Raw genomic sequence first — 21,654 nt, 5'->3', positions numbered from 1 at the left:
CCCGCGCCGCCCCGCGCCGCCCCGCCAGCCAAGCCCCACCCCCTGATCTGGCCCCGCCCCGGCCAAGCCCCGCCCCGGCCAGGTCCCTCCCCCCCGGCCAGGCCCTGCCCACGAAGGCCCCTCGTCCGCGGGCCCAGGCCACGCCTACCCACAAGCCCTGCCTGCGGCCCTCCAGGCCACGCCCAGCCTGCCGATCCCGGTCCACCAAAGGCTCCGCCTCTGTTGGGCTAGGCCACGCCCACCCAGTATAGCCCCGTCCGCGGAGGACCCCTCCCTCACCCAGCTCTGCTGGCCCAGGCCCGGCCCACCTAGGCCGGCGCCGCGATGCCACTTGGCCTACTAGCCAAGGCCCCGCCCCCTCCAGGTCCGCCCAGCCGGCCACCATCCCATGCTCGAGTTCCCGCCCACCACGGGTACCCCCACCCACCCACCTCCGAGGCCCGCCCACCGCCTTTTCCCACCGGAAACCCGAGCCCATTTGAAGAAACAAGTGGCGTCCATGACCTACCATCACCCTACCCTCTGGCCGCTGTGCACCCCTTTACCGCGTACCGAGTTTTCCAGTACAGGCCTTTTGTTATTCCCATTTTTAGATGACAAAACTGAGGCTCAGGGAGGTAAAGTGACTTGTCTAAGGCCAAACAACAGAACTGAGCACTCAGACCCTGCCAGGACTCAGGGCTGGGGGTGATGAGAGGGCAGGAGGCAGGGAGAGAAGAGCGCCTCCCACCCCGCCCCCAGTCGCTTTGTGCATTTGAAGGCCCCCCTGCTCTGAGTTGTCCCCCAGGCCCACCCCCACTGCTGGATTCTCCACCCTCTGGATCCTGGGCTGTGCTGTGACCAGCCCCAGTTACCCTGGGTGCATCTGGGCTTCTGGTGTGTGTGTGCGTGCGTGGGCGTGGGTGTGCACAGACTCATGTTGCCTATCTCGTGTGTGCACAGCATGTGCCCTGAGGACAGGGCAGCATTGTGGGGTCAAGGTGGTGCCTACTTGGGGGTCACTGCAACTTGTTGGAGAGAGCCTTGTGACGGCCTGATGTCACTGGAGCCTCAGGGTGGGGCCCTGTGGCTAAGCCCTGAACTTGGGGACCCTCCTCTGTCCACAGTGTCCCCCACTGAAGGGCAAAGTCCAGCGGATCCTGCACTGGAGGTGGACGGAGCCCCCGGCTCCCTTCATGGTGGGGCTGCCGGGGCCCGACGTGGAGCCCGGTGTCCCCCCACCGAAGCCCCTGGAGGGCATTCCGGAGAGGGAGTTCTTTGTCAAGTGGGCTGGACTCTCCTACTGGCACTGCTCCTGGGTGAAGGAGCTACAGGTGAGCGCCCCCGGGCAGGTGTGGCTGTGCTGGGGCGCCGCTCCTGAGGGCGCTGGCCGGCACCCTGAGCGAGCGAGGCACCCGGCTGGGGGTCCGGGAGCAGGAGGCTGCACGTGGGGGCCGTCCTGCCTGGGATCCAGGCTGGGGGAGCTGGGTTGGGGACCTGGGGGGGGGGCCATGGCCCATCTCCCTCCCATAACCTCTGCCCCTGTGCCAGCAGCTGGAGCTGTACCACACGGTGATGTATCGCAACTACCAAAGAAAGAACGACATGGATGAGCCGCCGCCCTTTGACTACGGCTCTGGCGACGAGGACGGCAAAAGCGAGAAGAGGAAGAACAAGGACCCTCTCTATGCCAAGATGGAGGAGCGCTTCTACCGCTACGGCATCAAGCCCGAGTGGATGATGATCCACCGTATCCTGAACCACAGGTGTGTGCCCGGGGGGGTGCGGCCCCGGGTCTCCCTGGAGGGGTGCCCGCAGGGCCGGGACACATGGCTCCTTCACCCTGTGGAACGGACACAGGACTGCACGCGGGTGCGGAGGGGGCAGGAGGAAGGGGTGGAGGGCCCCCACCGGCAGCGATTCGACCGCCCAGCTGGAGGGGCCGTCGTGTGCTCGCAGGTCGGTGTGCGCGCACGCGTTCTGGCTCACATGTGCGCACGTGTCCCACTCACGGTGGGAGCACGGCTCCAAAGTCTTACATATACAGGGGCAACTTGACCAGCCCGTGACGCTTGCACGGAGCGGGACCGTCATTGGGTCAGGATGCTTGTGCTCCTGGGCTTCTGCCAGAGCTAGTGCTTGGTACCTGGGGTAGGGTCCTGGGGACCGAGGTGGCCTGAGTGTGGGGGCGTAAACACGCGTGATCTTCCTTTATAACAGCAGCTAACACAGCTGAGCGCTCTCTACCCGAGAGACAGGCGTTTTATTTCTCTCTCTCTGTTATGGACGTGTGAGTAGGCACAGCAAGGTTAAGTTACTTGCCCGAAGTCACACAGCCTAGAGGGGGTGGAGCTGGGATTTGAACCTGGTGAGTTTTGACGGGAGGGCTTGCTGTCTTGGCCACTATTCCAACCTCTGTTGAATGGTCTGGAAATCCCCCAGGGACAGTGATCGGAGGCTGCAGAAATTTGGACAAAGAGATCAGGGCGGGAAGCCTGTGGACCCCCTGAGTTTGGCTTTGGTTTGCAGAGCCAGTGGGAGCTCTTGTGAGTCCTGAGCTCAGGTGCTTGAGAACTGGCAGTGGCCGACAGGTGGGCGCAGGGTGGGGGTCGAAGCCTTGCCCTTGCCTCCCTGCGTCCACCGGATGGGCTCTGCCCTGGAGGAGGGGCTTAGGGCCCAGCCAACCACAGGCGTCCTGAGAAGCGGGAGTTGGGTAGTGCAGAGGTTAAGAACCAGAGCCAGACCCAGATTCTAATCCTGGCTCCCCATTTTCTGGGCTGTGCGCCCCGTGTTTCTCATGTGAAGTAGGGTCTGGAGAGTACCCCGCAGGGCTGTTGTGAGGGCCGAACGAGGATGCCGGGGCTGGGGCTGCGAGTGCAGCCTTCAGTAAGAGGGGGAAGCACTGCCTGGAGAAGCCGCCCGCCTCTTCCCATCCCCAGCCCTCACTGAGAACAGCTCTTAAAGAGAGGGTTAGTTACTATGCGAACCTGAGCCCCCCACTGAACTGACCCACGGTTTTTTGCCTTTATTAAATTGCATTTTATTCATTTATTTTTTAAAGTTTATTTACTTATTTTGAGGGGAAGAGGGGCAGAGAGAGGGGGAGAGAGAGAATCCCAAACAGACGCGGGGCTCGATCCCATGACCTTGAGATCATGAACCGAGCCGAAATCAAGTCGGTCGCTCAACCGACTGAGCCACCCAGGCGCCCCTTAAATTGCATTTTAAAAGCATAAATGACAATCTGCTCCCTGTCTCCAAGGCAGGGCTGATGACTTTTCCCCACATTTATTACCCCACGCCTGAATAACAACTAATTATTTATCTTCAAAAATATCAGTTTCCATGGTGCCCGGGGACTGGTCTTTCTCTTAATGGTTCCCAGGCTAGTTGCAGCCACAGCCTTTTTGGGGGGCCGAGACTCCCCCACCCCGCTGCACTCCCCAAGCCTGGCTGCCCGCTCAGCTCAGTTGGGTGGCAGGCCTCTAGGACCCTCCCAGCAGCCGGAGTCAAGCTGGCGTAAGGTGCTTCCCTGGCACAGCCCTTCTGTGCTGCTGGCTTGGTCACCAGGTCCCTGCGTCCCCAGGGGTCTTCAGAAGAGGTCATCCCACTTGCACCCGCGGGAATCAGCCCTTGTTTACTTTGCAGAGATGGGACCAGGATGGGCATGGCTCTGGTCCTTTGAAGTTTTTTTTTTTTAAGTTAGAAAACAAAGGCCTGTGGTCAGGGGAGAGGCCTGCCCAACTCAGAAATGCCGAATTCCGGTGTCCACACCCCCGGCCCGGATGGGATTTGTCACTGTGACGGGAGGATGGAAATGTGGCTGGCTCTTTGCTCCCCTGTGAGCGTGCCCTCCCACCTCTCCCTCTCCGGCTCTGCCACTCAGCCCGCGCCCTCCTCCCTGTCACCAGCCGCGTGGCCTCAGGCAAGCCGCTTCACCTCTCTGGAGTCACAGCCCTGGTGCTCTGCCCTCCCTGCTGGGCCCAGGATGCCAGGGGACTGCGGGCGCGGCGGGGTCTGCATCCTGAGCGAGCCCTCCTGGACTCACCCGAGGCCACGGGCCCGGTGGCCCGCCCCTCCCCCACCACCCGTGTGCTGTGTTGCAGCTTCGACAAAAAGGGGGACGTGCACTACCTGATCAAGTGGAAAGACCTGCCCTATGACCAGTGCACCTGGGAGATCGACGACATCGACATCCCCTACTACGACAACCTGAAGCAGGCCTACTGGGGTCACAGGTGGGCTGGCCGCCGGGCTGTCCCCGGGCTGTGGCCTCCGGCGGGCTGGAGCTTTGCCCATCTGCACCCCCCTCTTCCGCAGGGAGCTGATGCTGGGTGAGGATGCCAGGCTGCCCAAGAGGCTGGTCAAGAAGGGCAAGAAGCCAAAGGAGGATAAACAGAAGCCGCCAGACACACCCATCGTGGACGTGAGCAGGGAGGCGGGTGACGGGTGGGGTTGCCAAGGCCTGCCACCCCGGGCGTGGCCACAGAGGATGGCCCGTCCTGCAGAGGCGGGACAAGGTGATCAAGACCCAGGACCGCCCAGGTCCCCCAGCCTGTGCAGCCCCCCCCCCTCCGCCCCCCCGGGACAGAGATGGCTTCCTGTAAGATTTGCACCGTGGGTTATCTGTGCACAACCGGGAGGGGGTGGGGGGCAAATAGTCCCTGCTCAGCACACAAATTTACATTACTTTAGGTGAGCTAATTCCAAGCATTTAAGTCAACTTTAAGCTGACATGGTAATTATACACCTTTCTTACCTGTTCAGGGAGAGGAGACCCCCAACTTGCCCCACCCCCAGCTTTGAGCCCATCAGGGAGGGGAAGGGTTGACCTTTATTCCTTTAGCAAACTTCCCTGGGGTGTCTGCCAGCTGCTGGCCCTGTGGGAACAAGGACTCTGGCCCCATTTCAAAAAGTGCCCGTCTCCCAGGGGCCTGTGGCGTGAGCACACAGAACATAGGGGTTCGACCTGGGACGGTGGGATGCCAGGGAAAGGCAAACGGGCCTGGTCCATCTGGAGGACTTCATGGGGGAGGCGGCTCTGAGCTGTAGGATAGAAGAGACAGAGGGTGATGTTTAGGATCGAGTGGATGGAGCACCTCAGGCACGCACCAAACACATGTTGACTGAGTGCCCACCGCAGCCCAGGTACTATGTGGGGCTCAGAGGAAGCAATGGTGTACAGGATGAGTGTGGCGACCACAACCTGGGCTCAAAGTCAGAGAATCCAGCCATCAGGAAACTGCCCCGATAGCAGCAGTACAGGGCTGCTGCAGGAGGACAGGGGAACACCTGAGCCAGAGTGGGAGTCAGGGAGGGCTTCTTGAAGGAAGAGGCGTTCCAGCCAAAACATGAAGGATAAATAAGTTAGCAGGGATGAGAGAGTGGGGAGAGTATTCCAGGCAGAAGGAATGGTGTGTGCAAAGGCCCTGGGGTGGGCTCTGGTGCCCAGGATTCAGGGTGTATCTGAACCTCTGCCTCCCCTGCAGCCCACGGTCAAGTTTGACAAGCAGCCTTGGTACATTGACTCCACGGGTGGCACACTGCACCCGTACCAGCTGGAGGGCCTCAACTGGCTGCGCTTCTCCTGGGCCCAGGGCACAGACACCATCCTGGCCGACGAGATGGGCTTGGGCAAGACTGTGCAGACCATCGTCTTCCTCTACTCCCTGTACAAGGAGGTGCGCGGGCCGGGGCAGGGGCCCGGGAGCGGTGGCCGGTGCTGGCCGGGGTGCGGTGGGCAGCCTCACTGCTTCTGTCTCCCTCCGTCCCCAGGGGCACTCCAAGGGGCCCTACCTGGTCAGCGCGCCCCTGTCCACCATCATCAACTGGGAGCGGGAGTTTGAGATGTGGGCGCCCGACTTCTACGTGGTCACCTACACGGGGGACAAAGAGAGCCGCTCCGTGATCCGGGAGAATGAGTTTTCTTTCGAGGACAACGCCATTCGGAGTGGAAAGAAGGTGTTCCGCATGAAGGTGAGCGCCCCTCATCTGCGGGGAGGACCCCGGAGAGGCTCCGGGTCTGTCGCTGGGGCCGCAGGGGCCCTGCGTTCTGGCGGGGGTCCCTCAGCTCCTTTGGAGGCCTGTGGCCGACTCTGCGGGCAGAGTTACCAGCGTCTTGCGGCTGCTGTCACAAAGCACCACAAGCCGGGCGGCTGACAACAGACTTACTTTCTCCTGGTTCCGGAGGCTCGGAATCTGGGGTCGAGGTGTCAGCAGGGCCACGTGCCTCTGAGGGCACCAGGGGAGGGTCCTTCCTGCCTCCTCTGGCTTCCGGCGGCTGTTGGCGTTCCTTGGCTCACAGCTTGGCTCACAACTAATCACACCTGCAAAGACCCTAGTTCCTGGAAGGGCCACATTCCGAGGTGCTGGGTGGACACGGATTTGGGGGGAACACAATTCCACCTAGTACACCAGCTGGGCGACCTCTCTGTGCCTCAGATTCTTCTCAGCAGAATGAGCTCACAGACCCCGCGGGGTCATGGAGGGGCGACCGAGTGAGCCAGGAAGGGTCTGTCCCACTTGATTGTGCCCACGGGTCACCAGGGCTCTTGCTGAAGGGCAGGTTCTGATCCAGCAGCTCTGGGGTGGGGCCTGAGACTCCGCATTTCTGACGAAGTCCCAGGGGGTGTGGATGCCTCTGGTCCCCAGGCTCCCCCAGAGCACTCAGAACAGTGCCTGGTGCATGGGAGGCCCTCAACGAATCTCAGCACTTACGCTGGGGGCTGGGGCTCCCCTCCCGGGATCCTGGGGGGGTTCTTACCCCAGCTTGCTGCAGCATCTTGGAGCCTCTGTGGCCCCAGGGGATGCCCAGTAACTATTTGCTGAATGAGGGGATGACTCAGATGATGGACCTGTGGGCCAATTAGTCACAGAAAACTTCTCCTGAGCTCACACTGGGGTCCTGTGCCGTGCTGGGCACTCTATAGACTCACCTCTTTTACTTTATTTTTTAAAATCGTGGGGGGCGCCTGGCTGGCTCAGTTGGTTAAGCGTCCGACTTTTGATCTCAGCTCGGGTCTTGATCTCAGGGTTGTGAGTTTAAGCCCCACATTGGGCTCCATGCCGGGCACGGGGCCTGCTTAAAACAAATTGCGCTAAAATACACAGACATAAAATTTACCGTTGTGACCATTTTGAAGTGTGCGGTTCAGGGGCACCGAGTACCCTCCACCATCGGGCAACCATCCCCCATTATTCGTCTCCAGAACTTTCTCCTCTTGCAGAACCAAAACTCGGTCCCCATCAAGCAGTAACTCCACCAGCCCCTGGCACCCGCCCCGTGATTACCGATCAGTGCCTCATTTAAGTAGAATAGCACAGTGTATGCTTTTTTTGTGACTGGCTTGTCTCACTTAGCAAAGTGCCCTCAACCTCACCCTTGTCGTAACATGGGTCAGAATGTTCTCTCTTCTTCTTCTTTTTTTTTAGTATTTATTTATTTATTTAGAGAGAGAGAGAGAGTGCGTGTGCGTGAGCAGGGGAGGGGCAGAGAGAGAGAGGGAGAGAATCCCAAGCAGGCTCTGCACTGTCAGCGAAGAGCCCAATTCGGGGCTTAATTCCACGAACTGTGAGATCATGGTCTGAGGCAAGATCAAGGGTCGGACACTAAGGTGACTGAGCCACCCAGGCACCCTCGGAGTGTCCTCTCTTCTTAGACCGAATAGCACTCCATTGGCGAAATGCATTTCCTTTTTCATTCACCCATCCAGACCCTTGGGTGGGTTCCACCTTTTGGCTCTTGTGAAAATGCTATAAACGTGGATGTGCTGACATTTACTCCAAGTCCCTGCTTCACTTCTGTTGGGCCTTTGGGTCTGTATCCAGAAGCAGAATACTTGGATCCTGTACTGATTCCATGTGCGTTTAATTATTTTAAGGGACAGCTTTTGCCCTCTGGATTCTCATGGCGTTCCTCACGCAGACAGGATCTCTCCTTTTTTTTTTTTTTTTTTTTTTTTACCAAAGGGGATACTGAGGCTCAGGAGGCTAATTAACTTGACTTGGGTCTAGCTGGAAAGGGTAGGGCCGGGTGCAAACCCAGGGGCCACCTGCAGGCAGAGCCCGTGCAATGAGACGCCCCTCTGCCCCTCTCTGGCCCCTTCACAAGGGACGTCGGTCGCTGGGCGATCCGGGCTTGGGTTGGCCAGGACTGCCTGCCTCCTTTGCGGGGCCCGGTGGAGACTGAAGACGCAGGGCCCCTGGTTCAAATGCAAGAAACAGCGTTTTCCTTTTTTTAGTAGTCTCTCTCTCGACCTCTGGGTGGTGGTTTTTATTGGCTATTTAATGTCCTGTTTCCTCAGCACGGGGCTCCTCTCAGGGTGAATGCCCCCCATGCCCGGGCCCGGCCCCCACAAGGGTGTGAGGCGTTGGTGTTCGCTGGGTGGGGACGGGGAAGCTGGGGGCTCCGTCATTCCATAGATCTCCTCTTACAAAACACAAATTCAACAACGTAATTATCAAGAATTTCAAGTCCGTGGGGGCACCTGGGTGGCTCAGTCGGTTGAAGTTCAGCTCAGGTCATGGTTTCTCAGTTTGACAGTTTGAGCCCTGCGTCGGGCTGGCTGCTGTCCGTGTAGAGCCCGCTTCGGATCCTCCTGGCCCCCCTCTCTCTCTGCCCTCCCCCCACTCTCTTTCTCAAAAATAAAATAAAACTTAAAAGACAAAAAAGAATCTCAAATCAGCGACGGCAGAGCATTTAACCACACGTACAGGGATCGCTTCCCTGTGCGAATCCTGGTTCTGCCATCCTTTGGTCTTGGGGACCAGCCTGAGATCCTGTGAGCTGTAAATGGGGACAATGACAGCATGGGGGGGGGGGGCGGCTTGTGAGGATGAGGGGGCTTGCCCCGGCGGCCCTTCCTGTCAGTCCCAGAGCCTCCCTGGGCCCTCCGGAATCCTGTCCACCCCTCCTCCACGTCTCCTTATCTCTGGAGACCCTACCTGCTCCCCTCCCAGACGCTCCTCTTCCCCTCCAGAAAGAAGTGCAGATCAAATTCCACGTCCTGCTCACCTCCTACGAGCTCATCACCATCGACCAGGCCATCCTGGGCTCTATCGAGTGGGCCTGCCTTGTGGTGGACGAGGCCCACCGGCTCAAGAACAACCAGTCCAAGGTAGGCGGTGCTGGCTGCTGGCCCCTGGAGCCACGCCTTCCACCCCGGTGGAGGGGTGGGGCGGGGAGGGGTGCCGGCTGGCCGCCCCGCTCCCCCTAACTGGCCGCCTGCTCCCCGAAGTTCTTCAGGGTCTTGAACAGCTACAAGATCGATTACAAGCTGCTGCTGACGGGGACCCCGCTTCAGAACAACCTGGAGGAGCTTTTCCACCTCCTCAACTTCCTGACTCCAGAGAGGTTCAAGTGAGTCAGGGGGTGTGGCCGGGGAGGGGTGTGGCCAGGGAGGGGGTGTGGCCAGGGAGGGGGTGTGGCCGGGGAGGCGGGCTGGCGGGCAGCCAGGGAAGACCAGTTCAGTGCGAGCTGGAGCTCAGCTTCCTTGTCAGTAAAATGGGAGCATTAGCAGCAGCCTGCCCCAAATGACCTGTGCGGGAGGGGCCGCGGCCCTGGCGTGTGCAGGGTGCTCAGTGGACGTGAGCTGCCCCGAATACCGTGACTGATCCTCGGCTCTGCCCCAGGAGACCCCCGGGGCATCCTCTGGGGCTGCTGTCCTGGCCCCCCCATGCCCTGCCTCATTCCTTCCCCTCCACTGACACCTAAGTGACCACCTGGGTGACAGTGATGAGGGCAGAAGGCTGGGGGTGGTGGTGGATATGGGGCGAACACGGAGCCCCTGCCAGTGGGGGGCCCCGGCCTCCTTGCCTTCACCTACCCCATTCTCCGGCTCAGAATGGGGGGTTCAGGGTGGAGGGTGCTGACTTCAGAATCAGGAGATACAGATTGGAGGGCAGGCTGGACCATACAACCTTGGGCCCCCATCAGCCTGTTTCCTTTTCTGTAACAGGGGTAAAAGTCCTAGAGACTTTGTTTCCAGGACAGCTTTGAGGAGAGGAAGTTATCCTATGTGGCCGAGCTACACTGGAGGGGTGGGGACACGGGCTTAGGTGGACACTGAAGGGACACTTAGGGCAGGGCTAAGGCTCCCAGGCCCACCAGCCAACCGGCCTGCCCTTGACCCTCTGGTCCCCCACCCCAATCCTGGCTTCCTCTGCAGAGGGCTTTGGCCTGTTCCAGTCCCCTGCTCCTGGCTCTGATCCTGGTTCTCTCTCGCAGCAATCTGGAGGGCTTCCTGGAGGAGTTTGCCGATATCTCCAAGGAAGACCAGATCAAAAAGCTCCATGACCTGCTGGGGCCGCACATGCTGAGGCGGCTCAAGGCCGATGTGTTCAAGAACATGCCGGCCAAGACCGAGCTGATCGTTCGCGTGGAGCTGAGCCAGATGCAGAAGTGAGTGGACGCTCCGCCCGCTGGGGCCCCGCCACAGAGCGGCCTGCCTCACGCCCCCTGGGCTTGCCTTCTCCCAGAAGGTCTGACTGAGCCTTCCAGCAACGCTTCCCCGGGTGGTGGGAAGGCTCTGCGCCCCACACCCCTGCTCCCCCCCGCCCCTCCCCCGCCCCTCTCCCGCCGACCCCTTGACTCACCTTTTGCACGCGCTTCCTTCTCTGACCTCTTTCACTAGCCTGGGTTGGGGCTGCCTGAGGCTTTTCAATGTCCTCAGTAACTTGCTGGGTGACTCGGGGCCTGGGGCTTCACCCGGCAGGGCTCCTCTGGTCTCTGTAAGTGGTGCTCGGCCGGCAGCCCCGTCTCCCTGCAGAGCAGAGAGTGTCCTCTCAGAGGTCGGGGCGGCCCTGGTGTCCAGCCTGCCTTTCCTCCTCGCCCTGCTGCAGGAAGTACTACAAGTTCATCCTCACGCGGAACTTCGAGGCACTGAACTCCAAGGGGGGCGGGAACCAGGTGTCGCTGCTCAACATCATGATGGACCTGAAGAAGTGTTGCAACCACCCCTACCTCTTCCCCGTGGCTGCCGTGGTAGGTCCCCATGGCCGCCCTGTGGCCACTGTAGTGGGTGCCCGTGACCGTCACGGTAAGGGCCCGAGGCTGCCGCGGTAGGTTCCCTTTGCCCGTCGTGGTGCCTGTCTGTGGCTGCCGTGGCACCCTCAGCCCCCCAGCCCTCCCCGCACGTGTGGACTTACAGGTGATGTGGCCCCGTTACACCCAGTTTCTGAAAACTTACCTCCGTCCATTGCTCAGGCAGGCCCTCTCCTTCCCTTGACCCCTCCTTGTGCCCACAAAGCAGTGGGGGGCATCAGGGCACCCCAGGCTGATCTGGCTGTGCTCGGTCACCGGGGGAGTCAGGAAGGTCTGCGTGGGGCCCCAGGTAGTCCTGAAGTGAGAGACTGGACCCGGGTCAGGCACCAGCTCCAACCCTGTGGTCTCAGGAAAGCCAGTGGTCCTGCTCTGAGCCTCAGCTTCATCTTCTATGAAATGGGACAGTAACAGCATCTGCCTGAAAGGGTGAGGGCCGGGTGAGAAAGTGCCCTCAGAGAGAGCCCGGCACGGCCGTTCTTGTCACCGTCACTACTATTCTGGTTCTTGCTGAAACCCTCCGCGGTGTCTGCCTCCTGCCCCCAGACAGCCAGACACGTGCAGAGGGAGCCGTGGGGGGCCGTGCTGTGGGTGATCTGCCCCCCAGATCTCTCTCACCTCCCTGGCACGCCAGGGCCCTTGGGCTGACGTCCTGCCCAGCTGGGGTACAGGGCTTGGCCTTGCCAGGATGCGCCCTACCGTGACCACAGAGACCAGGCATAATTCCTTCTGGGAAGGCCGGCTTAGCTTAAGACCCTGTCATCGCCTGTTGGCTGATGTCCCCGGTGTCCTGGTGGAGTGCCAGCAGGGGGAGACGGAGGGCTCTGCCTGGGAGTGCCGTGTGCCCGGAGGGGCCCCGTGGGATGAGTGGCCTGTCTGCCCGGTCCGACCCGGGAAGCCCCCCAATGCCCCACCTTCTGCCGTGTCTACAGGAGGCCCCCGTCTTGCCCAATGGCTCCTATGACGGCAGCTCCCTGGTCAAGTCCTCGGGCAAGCTCATGCTGCTACAGAAGATGCTCAAGAAACTGAGGGATGAAGGGCACCGCGTGCTCATTTTCTCCCAGGTGAGCTGACCTCCCTGCTTCCCCCCCGCAGCCCCCACTCCACATCCTGCGGAGGGCACCCCTGCCAGCTGAGGGCGCCGCCTGCCGGTGGCCCTCCAGGCCTGGTGCTCTTTCCCGGTGGACTGCACGTCAGAGGTTGTTCGTGTGCGCCCTGGCCGGGCACAGCCCAGAAAGCTGGCTGGGTGTCAAGCTCCAGGAGCTCAGGGCATGTTGGCCATAAAGCCCAGCGTCTTCCCCACCACCTGCCCCTTCTGGCCTGCCCACCCCCCCCAACCTCCGAAGCAGCGGAGCCTTCCCCGGTGTCCAGGCTGGGGCGACAGCCCCTGGCCCTCACCCCTGCAGCCTGACTTGTCACAGGCGGGCCCTGAGGCTGGTTTGGGCAGAGCCTGTGCGGGGGCAGCTCTTCCTGAAATGGCACTTGTATCACTGCCTCTTGGGTGGTCAGAGGCAGGCTGTGCAGCCTCGGGGGTCTGCTGGTCTGTGCACCCCTTGTTCCCTCACCCCTCTGGTTGCATCTGCCCTCTGTCAGGCTCTGTGGGAGGCACGGGGCCAGTCCCTGTCCTTGAGACACGCCCAGTCTAGTGTGGGAGACGGATGTGGGCAACGGACGTAAAGAGACATTTAGTTCCGGGGTCGTCTCTGTAATGGGAGTCAGCAATGGTCCTGCGGGTCCTGGTGCTAAAAATGCTCCTGTATTTTGGGACTGAGCCAGGCCCCTTGCTCAAAGCCAGAGAGGAGGATGTGGCTCTTCTGTGTACTGAAGTCAGCTGGTGACTGTGGCTCCTGCCTGCAGCCCCGACCCCACCATGGGCCCGCAGGAGGCCCAGAGACGTTGGGGAAATCTGACCAAGCCTGGCACTGTGGACTGGCTTAGAGATTGGACCCACAATGCCCCCAACCCCCTGCCAACATAAGATATGATTCTGGGACCAAAGAGAAGGGACTGCGCAACTCCTAGAAATGTGCACAGAGGGAAAGGGACGGAGACAGAGCACCTAAAACGGGCCCACAAACCCCACTTCCAAACCTCATGACAAAACCGGATATTAGGACATCCCACAAAACAGTACGTACACTCCAAATGAAAAGAATAATAGAAAAGCCTGAAAAAGACTTCAGACAAGCATGTTTAGGATCCCCCAAATTAATGGAGTAACAACCCATAAATCAAGAAGAAATCAGTTAAGCACAAGCAGGAAGAAATGAAACAAGAATAATTGGATAGGAAAAGGGTCTGCATGGAACTAAAATAAAACATTTCAACACCTTGGATAAACTCTCAGCACTGGTGAGGGCAATGCTGATGAATGGGACCTGGTGCTGAGAATCTCCCCAGAATGGAGCAGAGAGACACAAAAATCAGAAAGAAGAAAGTGCACGAAGGACACCTTGAGAGGCTCCGATAATCATCTAACAGGAGTTGCAGAGGAAGAAATAGAGAAAATGGCGAAGAAGCTGGATTCCGTGAGAGTTTGCAGACCTGGGGAAAGACGTGAGGTCTCAGATCTGAAACGTACTCTGGAGTACCAAGCAGGATAAATATAAAGAAACGAATCCCTAGGCACCTCACAGGGAAATCACAGCACTTCAGACCTAGTACCTACAAAGGAATGATGATCAGACTGTCCTTAGGCTTCTCATCGGCAACAACAGGTGGCAGGAGGCAATCGTAAAATCTTCAGTATCCTGCGGGAATGGATCATTTTATATCCAGCTCAACTATCTCTCAAGAATGAAGGGAGATACACGGGGTAATGGGAGCCCAGAAGGGACTGCTTTTCTCTTCTTATAGGGAGCAGTGAAATCAGGGAAAACCTCACAGAAGAGGTGCTGTTTGAGTTCCCTAGGCAGTAAGGGGGTGGGCTTTCCAGGAGGAGAGGCCAGGTCATTTGGGGTAGCTGAGGGTATGATGGAAGCATTGAGACATGAAGCCCATATAGACTGCACTAAGTCTTGCCAGCCTGGAATGCCAGGGTGAGGAGCTGAGATTTTGTGCTGTTAGGTAAGGGCAGGGCTGCTCAGAGCTGTGCTTTAGACAGATGGCTGTGGGGCTGGTGTGGGTGATGCAGTGACTCTGGGGGTCAAGGCTGGAGGCTGCATTCTTGAGCCTCGAGTCAGGTCTGCCCGGGTCCCACCTCTCTCCCCACTCAACAGGCAGCTCTGTCTTCCCCAAACTCATGGGGACCATGCCCATGGCCCCATGGGGCTCCTTGCTCTGGGGCAGCCCCTCAGGCATATCATGTCCCCTGCAGATGACGAAGATGTTGGACCTTCTGGAGGACTTCCTGGAGTATGAGGGCTACAAGTATGAGCGGATTGATGGTGGCATCACTGGGGGCCTCCGACAAGAGGCGATCGACAGATTCAACGGTACCCTGCCTTACCCATGCATTCTTGACTGGGATCCTATATCTGCCCTTCCTCCCAGGCTGGGGTCTCAGCCAGGCCACCCAACTGATGTTCAGATTAGTTTCCCCTCAGGTGGCTGCAGAAAGCAGATTGGTGTCTAAGTCCTAACAGCTGTCCCTTTTAAATGCTAAAAGGAATGAATACCACGGAACCTCTGGGGGCTGCCTGGGGTGCTGAGGGCCCAGTAGGGAACACCTGCTTGGAACTGAGACCCAGACCAGGAGAAAGAGAGGAAATTACCACCTCTGTTACTAAATGAAGCTGGGGCTGAGGGTCTGGCCGGCACCTGTGGGCTTCTGATACCCCAGATAAGCCACCGGTTACCAGCAGTGTGGGACAGAAGCTGCCACCCTCAAACAGACCGCGGGAGGGGTGGAGCTGAGCGCCTGCTCCCTGCGGGCTGCTTCCTAGCGACAGGAAGAAGCAGAGCCCTACGCATCCAAACTCAATGTACTCTCTTCCTGGCCCGGGAAGGAGAGACCGGAGCTTGCTGGGCAGTGAAGGAGACCTCCGGAGTGGGGGAGAGGTCAGGTGACCCAGTGCCCCTGTATAGTGGCAAGGTTTGCAGCAGTGATGATGAGCTGTTTCCCTGGGGCTTGTGGCTTTCTGCTAGCCTCCACCCTCAGAACAGGGCTGGGGCCCCACTGCCCGATCGCCCAGGGGAGGGGTTCCTGTTGTCCACTCGTGTTTGAGGTGAAGCGAGTCCAGAGTTGCAAGATCTAGACGGAGGTGGGAGCGGCCGAGGCCCCGGGAGGATCGGGAACCCGTTTGCAGCTCTCGCGGGCACACAGGTCAGACCCCGTCACTTACGAAGGGCTCAGGTGGGCCTGAGAACCAGCTGTCCTGCGACAGTGGGAGCTGCCCGGTGGGGTGGCCGCGGCCCTGTAGTTTGGTCTTTGCTCATCTAGGCTTTGAACATAACTTCCTTCTCTCTCTGGTTCCCTCCTGTAGAGTCAGGACTCAGAGCACAGCTGGGGGCTGAGTGGGGCTCAAGGGGGCTGCTCTGTCCCCACCCTGGGCCCTGGGCCTCCTCAGGCTTACCCTGAACACAGCTGCGGCTGATGTCATCTGCGATGGGGCCACGGTGTCCCAGCACCCCCCTCCCCCTCTCCCGTCCTCTGCAGCCCTCCTATCTGCTGTCCACCCGTGCCCACCCTCACCTCTCTGGGCAGCCCCTCACTGACCCCACTGGGCACCTGCCTCTCTTCCTCAGCCCCCGGGGCCCAGCAGTTCTGCTTCCTCCTCTCGACCCGGGCGGGTGGCCTGGGCATCAACCTGGCTACAGCAGACACGGTCATCATCTACGACTCGGACTGGAATCCACACAACGACATCCAGGTCTGTGGCCCTGACACCGTAACCCTGTCAGAGAGCCCCCTTGCCACCACTGGTTCTGTGGGCTTTCCACCCCTCCCCCTCAGACTGTGTGTCCGGGTGTCACCTCCCCCTGGGCCACCCTCATGGAACCCCAGCCCCAAGAGGGGACCTGGGAGGTGAGTGGAGGCTATGCCCTGCCCCTCCAGCTTCCTCCCTATACAAAAGAGGAAATGCCCAGAGAGGGCAGGCAATGTGCCCAAGGACACACAGCAGTCTGTGTGGCCGACAACCCTTAGTCTGTCCCATCACTCTTAGGATCAAGCCCATGGGGGGAGTCAAAAGGAGGGAGTCCTGGGACCCAGACGGGGGGCAGTTTGGGGGGGGGAACCAAGGAAATACTGGGGGGACAAGCCTGTGGGAGAAGAGATGGAGGAGGGGCAAGCAGGGTTGGTGAGGAAGGACAGAAGGGCTGAGGGGGTAGGGGTGTGGGAACTAAGACACATGCTCTTGTCCCTGGCCACCTGGGGCAGGGATGGACACACTGAGTACATACTGTTAGGGGCACACACAAACTCATGTCTCACGCACACGTGTGTGCGCCCACGCAGAGTCACCCACACAGATAGTCACGCTAGGGTCGCCTCACGCAGACGCCTGATGCACAGAGCCTCGGGCACGTCCTCATACCACTGGGCAGCTTCCTGGCCTTGCTGCCCTCCCAGGGTGGCCGAGTGTCTCCAACAGGAGCTCCTGCGGTCACGAGCGGCTCGCTTCAAGGGAGGTGCCACCCCACCTCCCCAGGACTGCCGTCAGAGCCCCGTGTGGCTTTCTCGGGGGCACACACTGGCTCCGCCGCCCCTGCACACACCCCTGCCCACCTGCAGTTATGCCTAGTTCCACCTGTGCGGGCGCCCAGGCCCGCCCGAGACCACCCACGGTCAGGAAGCCAGCACAGCCCCACGCAGAACACGCCCCTGAGCACGCGTGCACGCCCCTCCCACCTCGCGGCGCCCGGCCCTGTGGTCCGCGCCCCCCCCCCCCCGCCCCCCCGCACTGAGCTGCAGCTTGCCCCCAGGCCTTCAGCCGCGCCCACCGCATCGGACAGAACAAGAAGGTAATGATCTACCGCTTTGTGACTCGGGCCTCGGTGGAGGAGCGCATCACGCAGGTGGCCAAGCGCAAGATGATGCTCACCCACCTGGTGGTGCGGCCTGGCCTCGGCTCCAAGTCTGGCTCCATGACCAAGCAGGAGCTGGACGACATCCTCAAGTTCGGCACCGAGGAGCTCTTCAAGGACGACGTGGAGGGTGGGCGTCTAGGGCGGCTAGTGGGCGGGGGTGACGCTCCATCCGTCCCCGGGGCCCACAGCCTTTCTCCTCTGCCCCCGTCTCTTGGCCACGGAGGGTAGGGCCAGGGCGGCGTCTCTAGGCACCGGGGCTAGGGGTTGCCCCCCAGCCCTGCAACCCCTCTGACTCTGTCCTACAGGCATGATGTCTCAGGGCCAGAGGCCTGTCACGCCCATCCCGGATGTCCAGTCCTCTAAAGGGGGAGCCCTGGCTGCCAGCGCCAAGAAAAAGCATGGCAGTACCCCGCCAGGTAGGGGCTAAGTCAGCCTAGCTCCCAGCTCCTCTTGTGTTTCGAGGGGCTGTCCCCGGAGAGGAAGGGTTTCGCCCCGCCCCGCCACCCCTTTCTGTGTTTTGTCGGGCTCCCGTGCTCGCCCCCACTGGCCCCTCACTTGGGGGCCCGCGGACTGTCCGGTGAGCAGGCAGCCGCGCTGATGCGGTGCAGGTTCCGCTCTCTGATCACCATGCCCCTCTGCTGCCGCCCCTGCTGGAGGCTGGGAAGGGCCATGGTCGGGAGTCTGTTCCTGTGGGGTCCCCGCACTCGGACCTGGGCACCCCATCTGTCCCTTCACTCTGCACCCTGTCTGCTCCCAGGCGACAACAAGGACGTGGAGGACAGCAGTGTGATCCACTATGACGATGCGGCCATCTCCAAGCTGCTGGACAGAAACCAGGACGCCACGGACGACACGGAGCTGCAGAATATGAACGAATACCTGAGCTCCTTCAAGGTGGCGCAGTACGTGGTGCGCGAGGAGGATGGCGTGGTAAGCCCGCGGCCCCGCCCCCGCCGGCCCCGCCCCCGCCGGCCCCGCCCCTTCTCCTCTCACAGCAAACTTAACCCTGGGTCTCTCCTGGGTGGGGTCTCCGCTTCCTCCTTCTCCGCTTCCTCCTCAACTCCCATCACCCTCCATGCAGACCCTGGGTGCTAATTATCCTTCAGGAAACCAGGAGCCTCCTGAGGGCAAGGCTGGGGCTTATTCACTTCTGTACCCCAGTGCCTGGCACACGGCCAGGAAATACTTTTGGGGTGAATGAATGAATGAATGAATGAACGAACGAACGAATGAATGACTGTGTCAGGGGCAGGAGGAAGACCTGTTGGGGCTGGGGTGATCAAGGTGGCTTCCTGGAGTAGGCAGGCTTTCCGATTCATCTTGGGCTCTTGGAGGGTGAGGGGTGGCGGAGGCCGCTGGGAGGCTCCCGGGGGTAGCTGTTGGCCCCACCTCCGGGCATCCGGGGCCTGCGCCTGCGGGGCCTGCCCTCATGGGCCCTGCGCCTGTGTCCAGGAGGAGGTGGAGCGGGAGATCATCAAGCAGGAGGAGAACGTGGACCCCGACTACTGGGAGAAGCTGCTTCGGCACCACTACGAGCAGCAGCAGGAGGACCTGGCCCGCAATCTGGGCAAAGGCAAGCGCATCCGCAAGCAGGTCAACTACAACGACGCCTCCCAGGAGGACCAGGGTGCGTGGCCCCGGGTGGGCAAGAAGCCCGTGGGCGCTGAGAGTGCGGGCGGTCAGAGGGCTGGCCGGGGGGTGGGGGGGGGGGGGTGGGGGGGGTGGGGGGGTGGCTTGGAGAAAGGGGGCTGGGAGCAGGGGTGGGTGCCGGCTGTTTGGGGAGCTTGGTGGCTAGGGTCCAGTGACTTCACCACTGCTCCTGGTGTGGCCTTGGGGGAGCCTCAGTTTCCGCATCTGTGAGAGAGGGATGATGATGGTGTCATGCCTTAGGATACAGTGCAGGGCTGTTGGGGTTCAGTGAGCTCCCAGGAAGTACACCGTGCTCGTTTCGTTGTCCCTCACCCCTGGGCTGGGTTTTGGGGGCTTGGCATGGCCCTGGGCGTGGGGGGGTCTCACTCTGTGCCTCTGCACGTGGCCCCTCACAGAGTGGCAGGACGAGCTCTCCGATAACCAGTCCGAATATTCCATCGGCTCCGAGGACGAGGACGAGGACTTTGAGGAAAGGCCAGAAGGGCAGAGTGAGTCTCAGGACTGGTGACCCTGGACTGGGGCCCAGACACGTGTCAGGGAGCTGCTGGTCAGCCTGGGGTCCCCTGGGGACACCAGGACAGTCGTCCATCCTTTGGAGGATGTCCTGAGGGGTTCTGCTGTCCTGGGGTGAGTTGCTGGAAGGGATGCGGGGGGTCGGGGCACCCCGGGCTCCGGTGAGGTGTCGTGGTGGGTCTGCTTCCCAGGTGGACGGCGACAATCCAGGAGGCAGCTGAAAAGCGACAGGGACAAGCCCCTGCCACCTCTTCTCGCCCGTGTGGGTGGCAATATCGAGGTGGGGCCCGCCTGCACCCCACTTTCCCAGCTCCCCTTCCCCCTCCTCAGAACAAAGAGCTCATCCCTGCTGCACCTCTGGGGGTGTAGAGTAGGGATAGAGGCGGGGGGGAGGGGCGAGGGGCCTGCCCAGCGTCACAGCCAAGTAGAGGTGGGGCCAGGACAGACCCCTGGGTCTCCGGGTCCTGCCTCCTCTGTGTTTCTCCCAGCTTCTCCCCTCCGTCCGCCTCTCTGCCCATCCCTGAGTTCTCTGCTCCTCCGCCCCACTCCCCGCCTGCCCAGGTGCTGGGCTTCAACGCCCGGCAGCGGAAGGCCTTTCTGAACGCCATCATGCGCTGGGGCATGCCCCCCCAGGACGCCTTCAACTCCCACTGGCTGGTGCGGGACCTTCGAGGGAAGAGCGAGAAGGAGTTTAGGTAAAGGGGCTGAGGTGGTGGCCCGGGGCGTGGCTGCCCACCCCAGAGCGGGCGGGCTCCGCTGAGGGCACCTGCCCACCGGGCCGTGTTTGTGGATTCCTGTTGTCTGGCCTTTGGGTGGGCAGGGCTCAGGTGCAGAAAACCCTGAGCAGCCGCCTCTGCTAGACCTGATCCAGGGCAAGGGCTGTCATGGGGGGGCTCCCTTCTGGGCCCCCCGCCCCCGGTCCTTCCCTCGGGGCCTGACCCAGCAGGCCGGGCTGGGAGGCAGTTGATGGATGATGGCTCCAGCCAGGGGGTTACCTGGGGGGTCCTGCCAGCCCTCTCAGAGGGTCCTTGCTGGCCCCTCACTCCCTGAGCCCCAGTCCCCCCCACCCCAGAGCCTATGTGTCCCTCTTCATGCGGCACCTGTGTGAGCCGGGGGCTGACGGTGCAGAGACCTTCGCGGACGGCGTGCCCCGTGAGGGCCTCTCGAGGCAGCACGTGCTTACCCGCATCGGGGTCATGTCACTAGTTAGGAAGAAGGTGGGTGAGTAAGCCTTGCCTGGGCCTTTCCCGGCGGCCCCCCCATGGCCCTTGTGTGCCCTCTGGGGGTCAGCGGGCAGAGGGCAAGTGCCTGGCTCCGGGCACTGAGTCAGGCTAGAGGGACACCTCTAAATGCCTCTCTGGGCGGGGGTGGGGAGGCTGGAGGTGGGGACGGTAGGTCAAGGGGCAGAGCACACACTGGGGTGGGGGTGGGGCCTGGCGTAGAGGTTTGTGGTCAGAAGTGCATTCGGCTTGGCCAGCCTCGGTGGGGAGGTGGCATTCATCCCAAGCCCGGGACACCCCCTGTCCCTCCAGCCACCCTGAGGCCCTTAGCTCTGGGCCGAGACCACTTCCCTCTCCCCTTCCCTGTCTCCTGCCTCAGGTTCAGGAGTTTGAACACGTTAACGGGAAGTACAGCACCCCGGACTTGATCCCCGAGGGGCCCGAGGGCAAGAAGCCAAGCGAAGTCATCTCCTCGGACCCCAACACGCCAGTGCCCGCCAGCCCTGCCCACCTCCTGCCGGCCCCACTGGGCTTGCCAGGTCTGGGCTCCGATGTGCGGGGGAGGGCACCTGGGTCACGGGAGGTGGCAAGGCCCCAGGAGACGCCGGGTCCTCTGCACAACCCAGGATGGACAGCCTCCCTTCCCCGGCTGCAAGCTTCTGCCTGCAGAAATGTCGCTGTCCTGAGAGTTTATCTTTTTAATGGCTATTTACTCACCACAGCGTTCAGTCCTTGCAAATCTTACTATTCGGTAGTTTCTCGTGTGTTCACAGGGGTGAGTTGCCTCTAATTCTAGAGCATTTTCATCCCCCTGTGAGAATCACGTACTCGTTACCAGTCATTCCTTACTCTTTCTCCCCCGAGCCCCTGGCAACCACTAATCTACTCTGTGCATTTGCCTGTTCTGGACATTCCATGTACGTGAAGCCGCGTAACACCTGGCCTTTTGTGTCCGGCTTCATTCTCTAGCATGTTTTTCATTTTTTAAATTTTTTAACGTTTATTTAATATTTGAGAGCGAGAGAGAAAGAGTGCCAGCGGGGGATGGGCAGAGAGACAGGGAGACGCAGAATCCGAAGCGGGCTGTGGGCTCCAGGCTCCGAGCTGTCAGCACAGAGCCCGACGCGGGGCTCAAACCCACGAACTGCGAGATCGTGACCTGAGCCGAAGTCGGACGCTTCACCGACTGAGCCCCCCAGGCGCCCCGGTCTAGCGTGTTTCCGAGGTTCATCCACGTTGTAGGGCGTGTCCCGCTTCCTTCCTGTTTTTGGCCGAGTGATATCC

At 60.8% G+C, this 21,654-nt stretch overlaps 1 protein-coding gene across 3 annotated transcripts in view; it reads left to right on the top strand.

Moving 5' to 3' along the window:
- The window catches only part of CHD5 (chromodomain helicase DNA binding protein 5), a 59,462-nt gene that overhangs the window by 22,942 nt on the left and 14,866 nt on the right, over positions 1–21,654 (top strand). For 2 of the 3 annotated variants that reach the window (XM_042952764.1, XM_042952766.1), the window contains exons 10-31: positions 1,107–1,313; positions 1,531–1,745; positions 4,086–4,217; positions 4,300–4,405; positions 5,469–5,660; positions 5,755–5,955; positions 8,958–9,095; positions 9,216–9,337; positions 10,205–10,378; positions 10,819–10,960; positions 11,950–12,081; positions 14,334–14,451; positions 15,704–15,828; positions 16,883–17,114; positions 17,293–17,403; positions 17,745–17,917; positions 18,440–18,614; positions 19,033–19,125; positions 19,342–19,430; positions 19,712–19,845; positions 20,223–20,367; positions 20,750–20,909. In XM_042952764.1, the coding sequence (XP_042808698.1) occupies positions 1,107–1,313; positions 1,531–1,745; positions 4,086–4,217; positions 4,300–4,405; positions 5,469–5,660; positions 5,755–5,955; positions 8,958–9,095; positions 9,216–9,337; positions 10,205–10,378; positions 10,819–10,960; positions 11,950–12,081; positions 14,334–14,451; positions 15,704–15,828; positions 16,883–17,114; positions 17,293–17,403; positions 17,745–17,917; positions 18,440–18,614; positions 19,033–19,125; positions 19,342–19,430; positions 19,712–19,845; positions 20,223–20,367; positions 20,750–20,909 (3,316 nt within the window). The remainder of the gene's footprint in view (positions 1–1,106; positions 1,314–1,530; positions 1,746–4,085; positions 4,218–4,299; positions 4,406–5,468; positions 5,661–5,754; positions 5,956–8,957; positions 9,096–9,215; positions 9,338–10,204; positions 10,379–10,818; positions 10,961–11,949; positions 12,082–14,333; positions 14,452–15,703; positions 15,829–16,882; positions 17,115–17,292; positions 17,404–17,744; positions 17,918–18,439; positions 18,615–19,032; positions 19,126–19,341; positions 19,431–19,711; positions 19,846–20,222; positions 20,368–20,749; positions 20,910–21,654) is intronic. The other variant, XM_042952765.1, reaches the window with a different exon arrangement.

Source organism: Panthera leo, chromosome C1 (assembly GCF_018350215.1).
Source record: "Panthera leo isolate Ple1 chromosome C1, P.leo_Ple1_pat1.1, whole genome shotgun sequence".
Taxonomy (NCBI): domain Eukaryota; kingdom Metazoa; phylum Chordata; class Mammalia; order Carnivora; family Felidae; genus Panthera; species Panthera leo.
The sequence above is the reverse complement of the archived record's forward strand: the minus strand, read 5'-3'. Positions and strand labels throughout refer to the sequence as shown.